Source organism: Ranitomeya variabilis, chromosome 1 (assembly GCF_051348905.1).
Source record: "Ranitomeya variabilis isolate aRanVar5 chromosome 1, aRanVar5.hap1, whole genome shotgun sequence".
Classification (NCBI taxonomy): Eukaryota; Metazoa; Chordata; class Amphibia; order Anura; family Dendrobatidae; genus Ranitomeya; species Ranitomeya variabilis.
In genome coordinates this window covers 1,092,457,364-1,092,476,624 of record NC_135232.1, presented here as the reverse complement: position 1 = coordinate 1,092,476,624, position 19,261 = coordinate 1,092,457,364, and the positions used below count along the sequence as shown (strand labels likewise).

The 19,261-nt window shown below is 42.8% G+C and overlaps 1 protein-coding gene across 17 annotated transcripts in view; it reads right to left on the bottom strand.

Annotated features, from left to right (window-relative positions):
- PROM1 (prominin 1) overlaps nt 1-19,261 on the bottom strand; it is a 264,828-nt gene that overhangs the window by 62,103 nt on the left and 183,464 nt on the right. For all 17 annotated transcript variants that reach the window (XR_013220084.1, XR_013220088.1, XR_013220081.1 and 14 more), the window contains exons 13-14: nt 4,012-4,164; nt 2,970-3,093 (exon numbers count right to left, since the gene is read on the bottom strand). Coding sequence is in view for 6 of the 17 variants with exons in the window: in XM_077280016.1 (XP_077136131.1) it covers nt 2,970-3,093; nt 4,012-4,164 (277 nt within the window). In the remaining 11 variants the exon portion in view is untranslated. The remainder of the gene's footprint in view (nt 1-2,969; nt 3,094-4,011; nt 4,165-19,261) is intronic.

Below are 19,261 nucleotides of genomic sequence, written 5' to 3'. Positions count from 1 at the left end.
TAAATCATCTATTACTAGAAATAAAAAAAAATATGTTTTTATCTGTGAGCAAAATAAGATTCCAGTGTCTGTGCTGGTGCCTGGAGCAGTGAGCAAGTGACTGACATATCTCGGCTGTTATACAGGCTGCGGCTTGAGAAAACTTGCACCATAAAATAAGCTGGAAGGACAGACAAATGGGATCTCCCCCGGAGCGTCATATTTGTGTGGATTATACACAGACTCCTACAATTCCTTTATGCATTGGGAATTAACATGTCAAGAAATATTACAGTGCCTGATGATGACGAGGAACGTTAACGGAATGAGGTCCAGGATGAGTCAATAAGATAAATTTGTGGGATTTGACGTAAAGAGACAATAACTAACTTGTCTCACTGGACTGTCTACAACACCGCACATCCATGAGTGATTCACACATAACTCCGAACTATCCCGATCGCTGCACGGAGGACTCCAGATCAATAGATATGTGATAAATTGTGGATCGGTGGGTGTGAGAATGCTGGGATTCTGAGATTGGGGCTCTGAGATGCGCCATTGGAATAGAGCGTTGACTGCGCATGCGTGCCCCCACTACACTTATTCTCCATTGGAGTGTTGGAGATAGCCGGGAGAGTGAATGGAGCAGTGAACGCATGCGCGGCAACCAAAGTGGTATGTTACCTGCAATGTTATCACCCATCTTTAAATGGGTGATAACTTTTAAAGAGATTGTCCAGGATCTTTTTTTTTACTATATGCCTAAAAACTAACAGGCAGGTAGCTGCTAAGAGAGGCAACTAGCTGCCTGTTGTACCTGGCGCCGACAGAGTAGTCACAACTGAAGATGGGTGAACTGAACAGTAAAGTTAGGGGTCCGTACCAAACACCTATTGTTCGGGCACGGATCCCGAAGAAGGACTTCACCAGGAAGTCCGTGCTATTGTTCGGGTCTGGCCCACGGAACACCGGGTGTTTCTCGTGCTGTCATCTGCATGACAGTGTGAGATACTCCAGCATCTTACCGCCGGACAGAGAGCCACGGCTCCCATGCTGTCAGATGACAGCTTGAGTCCACACCTATTACGGGAGGTAAAAAGCTTACCTCCGGTCACAGGCGTCGAAGAGGGGACTACTACTCACATCAGTCTACACTTGCTGCCACTAATAACAGTGAGAGCAGGCGTCGGCTGATAGGAGTATTCATCAGTCGGTGCCTGCGCTATAAATAAATAATAAGAAAAAAAAGAACGTGGGTTCCCCTAGATTTTTGGTAACCAACCAGGCAAAACTGACAGCTGTGGGCTGCAACCCTCAGCTGTCAGCTTTACCAAGGCTGGTTATCAAGGATAGAGGTGTCCCCACGCAGTTTTTTAAAGTTATTTAAAAAACGGTGTGGTATCCCACCTATTTTTGAGAACCAGCTAAGCTAAAGCATGTACCATAGATATTAGCCATGGAAATTTTCACGGTGAACTTTGGTGAACTCACTGAGCTCAGCACTGCACCATGAGACTTAAATAATTTATTAAAAGAATAGTGTGGAGACCCCTCTATTGTTGATAACTAGCCTTGCTAAAGCTGATAGCTGAGGGTTGCAGCCCACAGCTGTCCATTTTGCCTGGCTGGATACCAAAAATACAGAGGAACCCAAGTCATTTTTTATTATTTATTTATTTATAGCACAGGTTGATGAATACTCCCATCAGCCGGCACCTGCTCTCACTGTTATTAACGGCAGCAGGCATATGCTGATGGGAGTAGTAGTCCCATCAGTTGATGCCTGTGACCAGAGGTAAGATTATTGCCTCCGGTCACAGCTGGGGGCTCACACTGTCATAATCTTACCGCCGATCAGAGAAAGTGTTTGTCTCGCTGTCATGCACATGACAGCATGGTGTACACTCGAAGTTAAGGCCCCCCCATTCATGTGAATGGGGTCCGGGTACTGTTCTGGAACCCAAACTGAACTTATTTTAAACTGTTCGGCCAAACCTGCCGCACCCAAATATCCGGGCGTTCGCCCATCACTAGGCACAACCACTCCTGCATGTGATTTAGCTGCTCCATGTCAGTATAACAGGTTTTCTTCTTCTGGGCTGCTCTGTCAATGGGACAAGATCCAACATAATGCTGATTAGGTTAGGTAGCAGGGAGTCGGCTGTCAATGAGTGTGATGTTGGCAGTCACACCCTGTCTACAGAGCAGAGTGGAAGAGAAGCTACTGCTCTGTCGACGTGATGTCAGCAGAAGACGCAGAATCGTCAGCAGGAGCAGTCTGTGACCACTCTGTGCTGGCAGAAATCGTTCTTAGACACAATGTTAAAAGAAAATAATAATAGATAACCCGTTTAATTTTGGGAATAAATCTAATACATAGTATAAAAACACTTTAAAAATGGAATATCTGGTTCTCTCACATCTCCACTGAAGAGGACTAATGTCACCTATAGGGTTCTCTAGCTTACAGTATTGTTCATGGACACTACTCAATGTGCCACTTTCGGGCATCGCACCACCTTCAGTCATCTGACAACTTATACAAAGGGTAGGCCAATAATATTATATTATGCCAGAAAATAACTTATAAATGAATGTGCAGGTACACATACGCTGTTTATACAGACATGTTGCTGGTCTTGTTAGGTAAAAAATTGCAAATTCCAAAATGTAATCCAATTATAAAAGAAGGCTAGAGCTTACATGTGGAGCGAACACGTTACATATATATTCTCCCATTACATTTCTATGGCGCATCAGTCTGAGGGGAAGTAAGAAGGGGATAGCCGGACCTTTACAGATTGGCCATCAATCTGACTTACAGTAGAAGGCTTTTCTCTAGTTTAGATCTTCGAGAGGAAAGCCATTTTATGTTTTTTGGCCACAAGAACCGTTTCGTTCGTTCCAACAATGTAAACAGGTGTTAAAAATTACCATTTTTCAACTTTTTTACCCTACAGTTAAGGGTCTATGACTTTCATTCTCACCTTAAACAAAGATCTGTCTTGAAAAGGTTCACACACCAACTTTTCTACATTTCCTCCAGCCAAGAATGTAACAACCACGATAAGCATGAGAACCCAGGAGAAGAGGAAGCTGAATCCAACTCCGCTGCAAAGTAATAGTTAACAGGAGAATTTCAGAAAAAAAACCTTATATATGTGGCATAAAATCGTGAATTATTAGGGATCCCAATCAGTGGCATAGCGCGAGTTACCAGCTCCCTGGGGCACGGTAAGTATTTTGTGCACATGTACTGTTATTAGAAGAAAAGACATATGTTATTATAGTTTGCACTTAGACCTCCTAATTCCTAGTTTTTTTTAATTTTCTGCGCTTGTTACAATTTAAAAAATAAAACGTTATACATTGTTATTTTTCTTAGCTTTTTTTTTATAATATTTTTATTTTTTATGTAACAATTTTAAAGACTCTAGCCCTAACCCTAAACCAACCCCTAGCCCTAATTCTAACCCTAATCTCTAGTTAGGGTTAGATAAAGTGTTAAAAGCAGCTCTTAGTAAATGAATGAAGATAGTATTGAATCATGCGCACTGTAATGGATTCAATTCAGTCTTCATTCAATCTGTGATCATCTTCTGTCATCTCTGTCGCTGTTTATGTAGAGCCCAGTAGTGAAGAGGAGTTATTGTAATCTACTGTGATCTGCATAGCAAGTGTCCAAGATAACAAACTTACTTCCTTATATTGAGCTTCGTCATTTCTGCCTATGCAGAGGGAAACGGGATGATAAACTCATCTTTCAGGTTACGCTCTGCATAGGCAACCACAGACGGGCACTCACTGCACACTTGCAGGCGCCAATCACTTTACAGTTCAGGTGGCCTGTTTGATGGGCAAGTAGATGAAATTGTGCACATAAATAGACTTTGTAGCCAAGGACTGCCGCCTCTCTGTTCCCCCCAACCACTATATGCCACAGCCCCCAATAAGAACACCATGTAAGACTGCACTGAATCAGGAGGGAGATATGATATGATACCGACAAGATGTGCAAAGTATACTCACGCCATGAGAAAATTCCCTCCAGTATTTGAGATGCAGCCTCTCGTGGTTGGTGAAGCATGTTGGTCAAAACCACAAGATCCAAATAGCAGGCCAAGGAAGTAGAAGACGGCAATAAGTGTCACCATGCAACAAAGGACGAGAGATCCCAACCACCTGCAGAGGAGACATCAGTGTTGAATGAAAACTATTTAATTACTGGATAATAGAAAAAAAAAGATAGATAGATATATCGATAGATAGATAGATAGATAGATAGATAGATAGATAGATAGATAGATAGATAGCACCCCTGGTCAAAATTACTGTTGCGAACAGTTAAGCAAGTTGAAGATGAAATGATCTCCAAAAGGCCTAACGTTAAAGATGACACATTTTCTTTGTATTTTTGGCAAAAAGAAAATTGTCATTTTTTTACATTTTAAAAATTACTAAAAGAAAAATGGGTTGATACAAAAGTTTGGGCACCCTTGGAGATTTGTGTGCTCAGATAACTTGGACCAAGGTTTCAAACCTTAATTAGTCTGTTAGGGTTATGGCTTGTTCAGTATCATCGTTAGGAAAGGCCAGGTGATGCAAATTTCCCAGCTTTATTAAAGCCAAGACTCCTCTAACCTTGTGCCAAAAAACAGCAGCCATGGGTTCTTCTAAGCAGCTGCCTAGCACTCTGAAAATGGTGGAGGCCCACAAAGCAGGAGAAGACTATAAGAGGATAGCAAAGCATTTTCAAGTTGCCCTTTCCTCAGTTCGAAATGTAAGTAAGAAATGGCAGTTAACAGGAACAGTGGAGGTCAAGATAAGGTCTGGAAGACCAAGCAACATTTCACTGAGAGCTGCTCGTAGGATTGCTAGAGAGGCAAATCAGAACCCCCGCTTGACTACAAAAGACACTCAAAGATTTAGCAGTCTCTGCAGCAGTGGTATACAAAAGAACATCTAAACAAGTCTAATTAATTTTGGAAACAAGTCCTGGGGAACGGTTAGGTTAAAATAGAACTCTTTGGCCACAATGATCAAAGGTATGAGAAAAAAGGGAACAAAATTTCAGGAAAAGAACATCTCATCAGCCATTAAGCACGGGAGTGGATCAATCATGCTTTGGCGTTGTGTTGCAGCCAATGACACTGGGAGCATTTTACAGGTAGAGGGAAGAATGGATTCAATGAAATTTCAACAAATTCTTGGTGCAAACATAACACCATCTGTACAAAAGCCTAAGTTGAAAAGAGGATGGCTTCTACAAATGGATAATTATCCTAAACACATGTCAAAATTCACAATAGACTACATCAAAAGGTGCAAGCTGAAGGTTTTACAGTGGCCCTCACAGTCCTGTGATCTGAACATCATTGAAAATCTGTGGCTCAAAATAGCAGAAGATGGAAAATGACTCAGGAATCTCACAGAACTGGAAGAATTTTCCATGGAATAATGAATGAAAATCCCTCAAACAATAATTCAAAGACTCTTGTCTGGTTACATAAAGTGTTTACAAGCTGTAATACTTGCAAAAGGGGGTGCTACTAGGTACTAACCATGTAGGGTGCCCAAACTTTTGCATCGGCCCATTTTCCTTTTTGTAATTTTTAAAATGTAAAAAAAAAAGCAATTTTTTTGCCTAAAATGCAAAGGAAATGTGTCATCTTTAACGTTAGGCAATGTAGAGATCATTTCATCTTCACCTTGCTTAACTTTTCAAAATAACAGTAATTTTAACCAGGGTCCTCAAATTTTTACATGCCACTGTAGATACACACGTGGTCAAAATTGTTGGTACCCCTCGTTTAATGACAGAAAAACCCACAATAGTCACGGAAATAACTTGAATCTGACAAAAGTAATAATAAATCAAAGGTCTTTGAAAATGAAGAAATGAAAGTCAGACATTGCTTTTCAACCATGCTTCCACAGAATAAAAAAATAAAACTCATGAAATAGGCCTGGACAGAAATGATGGTTCCCTTCACTTAATATTTTGTTGCACAACCTTTTGAGGCAATCACTGCAATCAAACAATTCCTGTAACTGTCAATGAGACTTCTGCACCTCTCGACAGGTATTTGGCGACTCCTCGAGAGCAAACTGCTCCAATTGTCTCGTGTTTGAAGGTTGCCTTTTCCAGACGCCATGTTTCAGCTCTTTCCAAAGATGCTCAATAGGATTTAGGTCAGGGCTCATAGAAGGCCACTTCAGAATAGTCCAATGTTTTCCTCTTAGCCATTCTTGGTGTTTTTAGCTGTGTGTTTTGGGTCATTATCCTCTGGCAAGACCCATGACCTGCGACTGAGATCAAGCTTTCTGTCACTGGGCAGCACATTTCTCTCTAGAATCCCTTGATAGTCTTGAGATTTCATTGTACCCTGCACAGATTCTAGACATCCTGTAGCAGATGAAGCAAAGCAGCCCCAGAACATAACAGAGCCTCCTCCATGTTTCACAGTAGGGACAGTGTTCTTTTCTTGATATGCTTCATTTTTCCATCTGTGAACATAGAGCTGATGAGCCTTGCCAAAAAGTTCCATTCTTGTCTCATCTGTCCATAGGACATTCTCCCAGAAGCTTTGTGGCTTGTCAACATGTAGTTTGGCAAATTCCAGTCTGGCTTTTATATAATTTTTTTACAACAATGGTGTCCTCCTTGGTCGTCTCCCATGAAGTCTGCTTTGGCTCATACAACGATGGATGGTGCGATCTGACACTGATGTTCCTTGAGCTTGAAGTTCACCTTTAATCTGTTTAAAAGTTTTTTTGGGCTCTTTTGTTACCATTCGTATTATCCATCTCTTTGATTTGTCATCAATTTTCCTCCTGCGGCCACGTCCAGGGAGATTGGCTACAGTCCCATGGATCTTACATTTCTGAATCATATGTGCAGCTGTAGTCACAGGAACATCAAGCTGCTTGGAGATCGTCTTATAACTTTTACCTTTAACATGTTTGTCTATAATTTTCTAATCTCCTGAGACAACTCTTTCCTTCACTTCCTCTGGTCCATGTTGAGTGTGATTCACACGATGTCACCAAACAGCACAGTGAGTATCTGTAGCCCTATATACAGGTCCACTCACTGATTCCAAGATTGTAGGCACCTGTGATGCTAGTTAGTGGGCACACCGTGATTTAACATGTCCCTTTTGTCACATTTTCAGGTGTACCATCATTTCTGTCCAGGCCTATTTCATGAGTTTTATTCTTTTTTTAAATTCTGTGGAAGCATGGTTGAAAAGCAATGTCTGACTTTCATTTGCTCATTTTCATAGATTTTTTATTTATTATTACTTTTGTCAGATTTAAGCTATTTCTGTGGCTATTGTGGGTTTTTCTGTGATTAAACGAAGGGCACCAACAATTTTGACCACGTGTGTAGATGGATAGATTTTAATGCCTAACAAGACAATTGGCCAAGACCTTCTGATTCTTGGCCATCTGGAGTTCACTTAAGACAAAGGATCTTTGCAGCTTTGCATCAGATTTGGCCATTTAAAACTGGTGAAACCCTATTTACACATCATCAACAAACATGTTGGAGAAGTACTGTAGCATGACATATGTCCTAATATCGGCAGATTTGGACATCGGCAGATGTTGTCCAAGATTTGATAAAACAAGCAGTTCCACTTGCCCATTTGATTGTTACCTCAATGCTAAAAAATATATTTGAAAGTAAAAAGGTTAATGGCATGATTCCTAGTGGACCTGGATAGTTAAAGGGGTTGTCTCACCTAATTTAATGGGTAAAAAATGAAAAGCTCTTGTAAGAATAAGTAATTTTACTATTAATCTCTAAATCTCTAAAGACCAGAAAGATTATTAATTCTATCATTTACTTCTTGCTTGGGTCACCGGCTACCATGATGGTTGGTCTCGTAGGCAAAAAATGTAAGGGGCTAATATTAGCATCCACTGTGGTTTAAGGCATGTAATGGGAATATACTAATTACTACTTAGTTAAAGGGAATCTATTATCATATTTTTGCCATCTAATCTGACAGTAGCAAAATGTAGAGATTGTTTTTTCAGCACTAGATCATCACTAGAAGACTAATAAACCTGCTGCCATGTAGTACTCAATATTCATGAGTTCTGTATAACCCCGCCCCCACCATTGATTGGCAGCTTTCTGCCTATGCACAATGTACACAAAAAGCTGCCAGTGGTGTGGTCTGGGTTATACAGGGCTCAGCATCAGAGAACTGCTATATCTGCAGATAAAACAGTGATTTTATCAAAACCATAACAATCAGCTCAATAAGTGATACATCACTGGAATCAAGGACTCCACCCCTACATCATGTTGCCCTCAGTATCGCAAAAACTTCTTGACCGATTTTCTTTAAAGGACAGGTAGCAACCAGGTGCGTAGCATCCATTGCGGCAGACCACATGGCCGCTCTGTGGCCCGTAAGTTGGGCACCCATCTCCTCCCTCTGTTATCACAATTTCAGTGGTATCTGCTTCGTCAGGATGCAGATAACATTGAATATAATGGTGGATCAGAGAGCTGAAGGGTATAATACTGAGTGGGGGCCATTACAACGAGTGGGGAGCTTTAGTGACTATAATTTTGTGTGAGGGGCTATGGGGCACTGTAAGTACTCACTATTGAGTTAGGGACTGTGAAAGCCCCTATGCTGAGTTGGAGCCCTCATACTGAGTGGTGAGTTGTGGAGGTACTCATTATGTGTGGGGAGAGAGTGGTGGCCTCAATACTGTGTGAAGGGCTGTGGTGGGTCATCATATTGACTGGGCAGTTTTGGTGGCAATTATATAGTGTGAGGGGCTGAGGGGACCATTATACTGAGTTGGGGGCTTTGAGGGCCATCATACTGAGTAGGGGGTTATGAGGGTTCCCATACTAAATGGGGACCCACATACTGAGTGGCAGGCTGTGGGGAGTCCCATACTGAGTTGGGGATTGCGGGTACTTCCATACTGAGTGATGGGCTGCGGAGGCCCTTATTCTGTGTGTGGAGCTGTGGGGGCCCTCATCTGTGTGGGGAGCTGTGGGGGCTCTTATTCTGTGTGGGGAACTGTGGGGGCTCTTATTCTGTGTGGGGAGCTGTGGGGCCCTCATACTGATTAGGAGCATCATGCAGTGACAGGTACTACAATAGGGATATATATATATACCGTATATATATCTAATATATAAAGCTGAATGTGTGTGTGTGTGTATGTATGTATGTATGTATGTATGTCCGGGATTGGCATCTGAACCGTAGCAGCTACAGCCACAAAATTTTGCACAGTCACACGTCTGGACCCCGAGAGCGTCATAGGCTATGTTGTGAGGTGAAATTTTAACCCCGCGCTTTCCAATTCACCAAACAATTTTGCCCCTATCTACATAATGGGGAAAAAGTGAAAGGAAAAGTGTTGGAGGCGTCGCAGCTACAGGCACAAAATTTTGCACAGTCACACGTCTGGACCCTGAGAGCGTCAAAGCTATATTGTGAGGTGAAATTTTAACCCCGCGCTTTCCAAGTCACCAAACAATTTTGCCCCTATCTACATAATGGGGAAAAAATGAAAGGAAAAGTGTTGGAGGCAAATTAACAGCTGCCAGATGTGAACAAGGGGGACTTAAAGAATGACAGCGATGGCACCAAAGAGTATATACTGTACAGTTGCTAAGGTGGGGCCCCAACATGGGATAATCACACCACCACGGGGATATGAACACACACACAAAATGCGCCACACACTACCACGTGCTCGAACACATATACCACCCTCAGTGCACATTTCACCACACATACACCAACCTCGCCACATAAAAGTAGAAACACAAAAGTCGCCGCTCAAAACTCGCCACGCGCAAAACTCTCCACATGCAAAACTCGCCACACGTGCAAAACTCGCCACACGCAAAACTTGCACACGCAGAAAAATTGCCACACGCAGAAAAATTGCCACATGCACAAAAGTTGCAACACATGCAAAAGTTGCCTCACACAAAACTTGCACATACTCAAAAGGCACCACACATAAAACTCGCCACGCGCAAAACTCGCCATGCGCAAAACTTGCTGCACACAACTTGCTACACTAACCTGTCACATGCAACTCGACACACAAAAAGTTGCTACACGCATGTCGCCACACAAAACTCATCTCACAAAAGTCCCTACATGCATGTCGCCACACGCAACTCAACACACACAACTTGACACACGAAACTCGCCCTAAAACACACACAAGTCTGGTATCCTTCAAAAATAAAAATCTGATTAATAAGCAGACAAACTACAAGAGCAACAAATGTACCATATAGGAATCCGGCAGCTGTCAGTCACATGACCAGTCTATTATGTGTATGTGTGAGCTAATATATACTGCCAGGGGGTGGGCTTACTGTTGGCTGGGGATTTATCAGGCTGCCATTTTAGCTTACAAATACTGAGGTAAAAATACTGACCAAATAACGTGTGAACGAGGGCTAATACAGGAGGAGATGGCATACAGCTATATACTATATACAGGAGATGACACACAGGTATATACTATTTACAGGGGAGATGACACACAGGTATATACTATATACAGGAGGAGATGACACACAGATATATACTATATACAGGAGAGATGACACACAGGTATATACTATATAGAGGAGGAGATGACATACAGGTACATACTACATACAGGAGGAGATGACATACAGGTATATACTATATACAGGAGGAGATGACACACAGGTATATACTATATACAGGAGCAGATTACCTACAGGTATATAGTATATACAGGAGGAGATGACACAGGTATATGCTATGTATAGGAGGAGATGACATACAGGTATATACTATATACAGGAGATGACACACAGATATATACTATATATAGGTGAGATGACACACAGGTATATACTATATACAGGAGATTACATACAGGTATATCTAATATATAAAGCTGAATGTGTGTATGTATGTATGTGTGTATGTCCGGGATTGGCATCTGTACCGTCGCAGCTACAGCCACAAAATTTTGCACAGTCACACGTCTGGACCCCGAGAGCGTCATAGGCTATGTTGTGAGGTGAAATTTTAACCCCGCGCGTTCCAATTCACCAAACAATTTTGCTCCTATCTACATAATGGGGAAAAAGTGAAGGGAAAAGTGTTGGAGGAAAATTGACAGCTGCCAGATGTGAACAATGAGGACTTAAAGAATGAGAGCGATGGCGACAAAGAGTATATACCGTACAGTTGCTAAGGTGGGGCCCCGACATGGGATACTCACCACACACGGGGATATGAACACAAACACAAAATGCGCCACACACTACCACGTGCTTGAACACATATACCACCCTCAGCACACATTTCACCACACACACACACCAACCTCGCCACATAAAAGTCGAAACACAAAAGTCACCACTCAAAACTCGCTACATGCAAAACTCGCCATATGCAAAACTAGGCTCACGCAAAACTCGCCACACGTGCAAAACTCACCTCATGGAAAACTCACCTCATGCAAAACTTGCACACACAGAAAAATTGCCACATGTACAAAAGTTGCACCACATGCAAAAGTTGCCTCACACAAAACTTGCACATACTCAAAATGCACCACACATAAAACTCGCCACGCGCAAAACTCGCCATGCACAAATCTTGCTGCACACAACTTGCTACACTAACCTGTCACATGCAACTCAACACACAAAATGTTGCTACACGCATGTCGCCACACAAAACTCATCTCACAAAAGTCGCTACATGCATGTCGCCACACGCAACTCAACACACACAACTTGACACATAAAACTCGCCCTAAAACACACACAAGTCTGGTATTGTCCTTCAAAAATAAAAATCTGATTAATAAGCAAACTACAAGAGCAACAAATGTACCATATAGGAAATACGGCAGCTGTCAGTCACATGACCTGTCTATTATGTGTATGTGTGAGCTAATATATACTGCCAGGGGGGAGGGCTTCCTGTTGGCTGGGGATTTATCAGGCTGCCAATAGCAACCAATCACAGCTCAGCTTCTATTTTGCTACAGTTAATTAACCTGAGCTCTGATTGGTTAATATAGGCAACAAAGACATTCTCAGTATAACAAAGCTAATATATGTTGTGAAATGCTTCTATTTGCTTAGTTTTTGCCTTTTAATAATTACATTTCTATCTATTTGTTTTGTGGTTTTTGTGTGCAGAATAAATTTTTGTTAACACATTCTATTTTGCTAACAGCAGTCATTAACCCGGGCGAAGCCGGGTAGTACAGCTAGTATATATATATATATATATATATATATATACATACACACACATTTTTATTTCTTCTTTTGGGGGGTAGGTCCAATTAGAGCTGCAGCTGTGGGGTCCAGTGATTTCTAAGTACGCAGCTGGTAGCCACCCTTGTCCATGAGCCGTTCTTGGTATTGCAGCTCATCTCCTCATCACATTTTTCCAGACTCTTGCTTGCTACATACAGTACATACCAATGTCCCCATACATCACACAACATTATGTAACTTTCCTCCAAATGATTCTGAGATGAATATATTTCCTGATAAATATATGCAAGAATGGCTGGCCTGGAGGAGCAGAAGTTCTCAGGAATTTAGTCACATCGTACAGATCACATCTGTGATTTCTCTCCAGTTGTTCACTATGTGCACAGGGAAGACTTCAAGGGCTAACAGATGGGAGATCAGGAAGACACTTACAGAGCACTTAAAGGGTAACTCCAGCCATATAGTGTCATGGCGCGGATCTGGCTACGGTGACATAAAAGCGTGCACGGCTGCGGAGGATGGCGCTTTGATATGGTACATTCATCCTTGTATTCCATGTAGTGCATATGTCACAAAACCAACAATTTATATCTTGTGTATTGAAGGAGGTTTTCTTTTTCATATAAATTCATGTATTTTGGGCTACAATATTTTTTCCAATTGGGTTTCATAAAAATGTTGCACCGTTTGCTTTTACAGGCTCTTTGTTTCCCTGCACATTTAACTTTGATGTGGTCTGTGGCCAGAAAGCAGCTGAGAGGAGCTCAAAGAGACAGAAAAAAAATAATTAGACACTCTTCTTCAGACCTTCATGGCGAGTTGACTGACAGATTCTCAGTTAACTCATTCTGCAGCCAGCAATATGTAATTCAACACAAAGCTATAGAGGGCAAACAGTGCAATTCTTTTTTATGAAACCCAATTGTTGAATGTAAGAATGCCATAGATCACCAAAAGAACAAGCAAAATAATCATTGTTGTCAGCACCAATGAGACCACCAATGAGACCACATAGATCATGGATCGTAAACATGTGGCCCCAGAAACAACTTTTTGCTCCCACAGCCAGGGGCAGGCTGGGCCGGGTGACAGAGGTGCAGCTATTATCCAGGTCCGCACTGTGTCTTGGTTGTGTTTGTGGTCACGTCACAGAATAACAGACACAGCCATTCAGCATGTGGTGCACGGCCGTGCCTGATGAATGACGTCACGCAGCGTGCCTGGTGCTTCCTGTTCCTGCCGGAGAGGATCTCCAAGCAACAGGGCCAGACACGGGAGACGAGCCTGGTATGGAGGCTGTAGGGCAATTATACTTTTATATACGGGTCTGTGAGGTCATGAAACTATAAAGGGGGGTCTGTGGGGCCATGGTACTGTATCTAGGGGGCTGTGCTGCCATCATTCTGCATGTAGGGAGTCTATGGGGCCATCATACTGTATGTAGGAAGGCTATGGGGCCATCATACTGTATGTAGGGAGTCTATGGGGCCATCATACTGTATGTAGGGCGTCTATGGGGCCATCATACTGTATGTAGGGAGTCTATGGGGCCAACATACTGTATTTAGGAAGGCTATGGGGCCATCATACTGTACGTAGGGAGTCTATGGGGCCATCATACTGTATGTAAGGAGTCTACGGGGCCATCATACTGTATGTAGGGAGTCTATGAGGCCATCATACTGTATGTAAGGCGTCTATGGGGCCATCATACTGTATGTAGGGAGTCTATGGGGCCATCATACTGTATGTAGGGAGTCTATGGGGCCATCATACTGTATGTAAGGAGTCTATGGGGCCATCATACTGCATGTAGGAAGGCTATGGGGCCATCATACTGTATGTAGGGCGTCTATGGGGCCATCATACTGTATGTAAGGAGTCTATTGGGCCTCATACAGTATGTAGGAAGGCTATGGGGCCATCATACTGTGTATAGAGGCTCTGTGGGGCCATAATACTGTACATAGGATAGCTATAGGGCCACTATACTGTATATAGGTGACTATGGGACCATCATACTATATACAGGGGTCTGTGGGGCCATCATACTGTATATAGAGGGATGTGGGGGTCACGATACACCAGGCACCGCAATGTGAGATGATTTACTTATATGACAATGTGATGTAGCAGCTACACAGAAAACACTTTGGCCACGTGACCCCTTTCGTGCTGTGTAACCCCAACCTAAATTTAACAATGCGGCCTGGGCACAAATGGGATTTTTCTAAGTGACCCTGGACCTCACTTTATTTTCAAGCCCATGATATCGACCATCAGCCCTTATCATTGAAAGTGACATCCACAAGAGCAAGGCAGCTCAGTGTGGTCACCGGCAATGAACCAACAGCCCATATATATTCACATCTCTTTTTAGCAAATAGGATAGCTACTTGCAGCGTTCCTGAGGATACTTAGAAAATTCTTCATGGTCAATAGCCTCGAGATCACTAATGTTCTTAGGTACTAATAGAGCGGTCCCTAAAGCTAAGAGGAAAGCTTAAACAAGGATAAGGATAGAAGAAGACAAAGGCATTGTGTGCTCCTACACATACATTTGGAAGCAAAGGTCACAAGATCAAAGTTAAAGGAGAATTGAATACAATACCTGGATATGGCAGAAAGAGAAAGCCATCTCCGGCTGCCACAAGATTCCTGAGTTGGCAAGTGGTCAAAACCCCTCGAGCGACATCTAGACAATTGGTGGCAGCAGTCACTGATGTTTTCATTTGCACAGTACGGTGCATACTTAACATTGAATGTTTTCACACCTGAGCTCAAAGTCGTACATTTCTACTGACAAGAAAAGCTGGTTCCAATATGCTGAAAACCATATAAATAAACTACAGAAAGGTGAGTGGCCTGACTGATCATGTGAGCGGTGCCATCGCGGGAGAGCTCTGGGGTCTTCCGCCTGTTCATTGCTCCACTGGACCCCATGGAATCTGAAAATAGATGTAATGCTTACCCCAACGCCTTCTGCATTCAGTGTTTCCAGTGAGCGGAGTCTTCATGGCAGGGGCAGCAAGGGGGAAACGGCAGGAGATGCAGTCCTTGGTGGGCGTGGGCAAGGAGATCCAAAATGGCATCGGCGTGTCGTCAGCATCAGGTACCAGAGGAGAAAAGCTGTTGCAGTCAGCTCTACAGTGAAAAAGGCCAACTTTGCCAGATTGGCACCAGGCAGAAGGGTGCCCCCTTGCATCATAGCCACCCACACCACCAGCGGAAAAAGCTGATCACCTGGTAGGGCCTATGGGGGAGTCAAGAGAACGGGATGTATACATGTTGGGGGACTCTGTAGTTCTGCAGCCTCATATCGAAGCTAATTCGGATCTTGGCTGTTCATGGCCATAACACACTGCAGGTCTGCTATATCCTCAATTAATAATCAAATGGGCCTGCTGAATGAGGAATTTTTTATAAGTGTGACAGGCACTGCAGAAAGTGCTTGACCATACCTCAGCAGCAGAAAGGAGGATCAGTGACCTAGAGGACATGAATGAGCAAAGGCTACACCGCAGCCTGCAACACTGATGTCTTGGGATCTTGAATCTGGTTATACCCTTGGCAGATTTACTACTTCATAACTGATCTGGCAAAATTAAAGTGTGAAGTATAGGACGTTAGGTCTGTGGTCCTTTATAGGGGTTGTGAATCAATTTCTCCTGCTGTTATACAAATGGAACAGACAACAGATAGAGGTAATAGGCAATCAGTCTTGCTTCATATCTGAACAGTTTGATTTCACAGAAGTGTGATTGACTTGGAGTTACATTGTGTTGGTTAAGGGTTTCCTTTATTTTTTGAGCAGTGTATATACCCCATCCTGGTATATGTCCCCTGTTCTGCCGCTGTCCTTTAATGTAAAAAAATAAACCATTATACTCACCTTCCCTATGCTCACCCACCACGCGGCGTCCCATTCTGAAGCCGGCAGCTGACTTCAGTGTTCAAGCCTCAGAACCGCATGACAGCATTGCCATGCGCCCCCAGTCACGTGCACACCGACGTCGGCTGCTGGCCTCTGATCGGCCGGCGGCGTGTATTGTTGCGCTCAGACCCAACAAGTCTTTGAGCCACAATACACTTCAGCTGAATGTGCGACCAAGTACACACATCCATCTGAAGTATTTTCTGGCGTCGGCGGGTCCCTCACCTGTCAGGCCCGGTTGCGAATGCGGTCGTCACACCCCTGGTCTCTTGAACAACCTACTATAGCGGGCAGGATGCTCAGTGCCACTCACCAGTGTCCAGACATGTCTTAGTTCTGTATATAGATTCCCTGCATAAGGCAGGAACGTGCCTTTATATTTCTTCTGTTGTTAGCTCTTGGCTATCAGGGCTCAGAAAAAACTGTCGGACAAGGTACCCTATCCTAGCAGCCCTTGTACCCTACGCCTCACCTCTAGTCGGGCCTAACTCTCTTCAACTGCTAACTCTCTCTCTCTGGTCACCATAGTGAACATGATGTTGATTAGGCATCCTCCAATACAGTCCCTTGCTGACCCTTATACCGCCGCCTGCTGGTCTCCAGTAGTATTACAGAGCAACAACTTATATTTAACCTGATAGAATGACACCAGGCAATACATCAAAGCATTAATTATTCCACAGGCTCCTATGAATGCAAAAAATGTTTGTATTGGCCCTTTCTGGGTCAGTACAGATTTGGAATCATTCACTTGCAGTTGTACGCCTACAAGACACGCTTTTAGAAAAAAGACAAAACGACATCTATAAACCGCCCATGGGTCAGTCATAGCTTCTATTCTACATTTTCAAGTTATTCCAGAGGAATTACTGTTCTGATTCATAGATCTATCCCATTTCAAATTATTTCCTCTAACATTGATAGGGACAGTGGACTTATCACTATTCACTGTAGAATATTCTCTAAGGAACTCCTGTTGATAGTGATTTACATCCCCCTCCAAATAATAATGTGATGAAATTAATAACAATACTTTTAGATCAAAGTCTCTGTATTAGTTGTGGAAGACTTCAATAACATTATACGTCCATTTTGGGATAGCTATAAGACAAATCAGGCCATGTTTGGTTTACTACTTATGGAAATGTCATTATCTAATCTCTGGCAAGTCAAATACCCTACTGTCCGACAGTTCTCCTGCTCCTCCAAATAACATGAAGCACTGACATGCATGGATATAACCCTGAGATCAGAACAGGTCCTGCCTCTTATAAAATCTATACAGTATCTCCCTAGAGCAGGGGTGGGGAACCTCAGGCCCACGGGCTGTGTACTGCCCTCGATGACCTAGTGTCCGGCCTCCGGGCAGATTCTCAGGGACCGCAGTGCTTGGCCCGGCAGTTGTATTTTCCTGGCCGTCTGCCCTTTAATTTCTTCTTGCTCTGTGCACGCAGTGTTCACTACTGAATGCTGAGGTGCGTGCAATGAAAGATAACATCCTGACACCAGTGTCATCGTCAGGGCTTAACTTTGTGGGTTGAGTTAGCGTGGGATTTGTACTGTCCCCAAAAGATGGTATAAATATCCAAATGGCTTTGACAGAGGAAAAAGATTCCCCACCCATGACCTAGAGCCTTATACAATAACTCACCCTTACTGTTGTACCTATGCTTATTACCTAGACCAGAGTCATCCTTCACATCATGGACAGTTGATCCTTTTTGGATCCAAATTATTGGTGACTAGTTAGTCACAAGCACTCTCCAACATTACTTTCAGGATAACATTGATTCCGTGTCTACATGGTGTGGTACATCGGCTCACTTGGCTGCACAAAGGTAGACAGAGGAACACTGTTTAAATCTTCCACCGGTTTATTAAATCAGTGGAACTGCATAAATCAGTGCAACGTTAGCAAAACAAACCCGGCCTTCCTGGCCTAACAGGAAAACAAAACAAAGTATGGTTCACTACTTGTTGCTACGGGAATCCGCCCTCTTCAGGAACAAACAACACAGGGTTCAAATTCCCTTAACATGAATATAGCTCCAGAGCTTGCATTTCCAGGCCCACCCCACACTGAATGCTCTAGAAGTCTGGGTATTTATCCTCTGGACTCCTCCAACTCTACAGCTGTTCAATCAATCTAGAACTAAACATGGCTGATTAACCCCTTTATGTGCTAGGTTGCTATCACTGAAGCGGACACCCTTTGTGAAACATACCTCCCCTCCAGTACTTTGCCAGTGACATTGTCATAGGTGATTCCATGGGATGCCATGAAGTCATGTCTAAGGAGAGTTCTCATAGAGGATATTAGCAGATCCAAAACTAAAGCAAAACAATTTGGAGAATTTCTCCAAGAACGTGTCAAATTCACTGAAGAGCGGGTCATTCTCTCTAGAATATAGGGAGACCTATTTGTATGGAAAGAGGCTCAAGAGGCATATAACCAACACTTCAAAGAAAAAGCCAAAAATAAACAAATGTTTAGTCACCATAAATTCTTTGAAAAAGGAGAAAAAGTTAGGCACTGGTTAGCTGTAGTCAGCAATGCCCAGTCACATACTTCCTTTATAGGGGCCATAAAGGATAAAAAACGATTAATATTTAATCAAACTGACCAAGTACAAAATTTTTTTTTTTTTTGTTTTACCAAGCCAAGTTTAATTTTTACAAAAATCAAATCCTAGCATGTACAGTACAGACCAAAAGTTTGGACACCTTCTCATTTAAAGATTTTTCTGTATTTTCATGACTATGAAAATTGTACATTCACACTGAAGGCATCAAAACTATAAATTAACACATGTGGAATTATAGACTTAACAAAAAAGTGTGAAAGAATGGAAATTATGTTTTATATTCTAGATTCTTCAAAGTACCCACCTTTTGCTTTGATGACTGCTTAGCATTCTCTTGATGAGCTTCAAGAGGTAGTCACCGGGAATGGTTTTCACTTCACAGGTGTGCCCGGTCAGGTTTAACCCCTTAACGACCGCCGATACGCCTTTTAACGGCGGCCGCTAAGGGTACTTAACCCCTTCATGACCTTGCCGTTT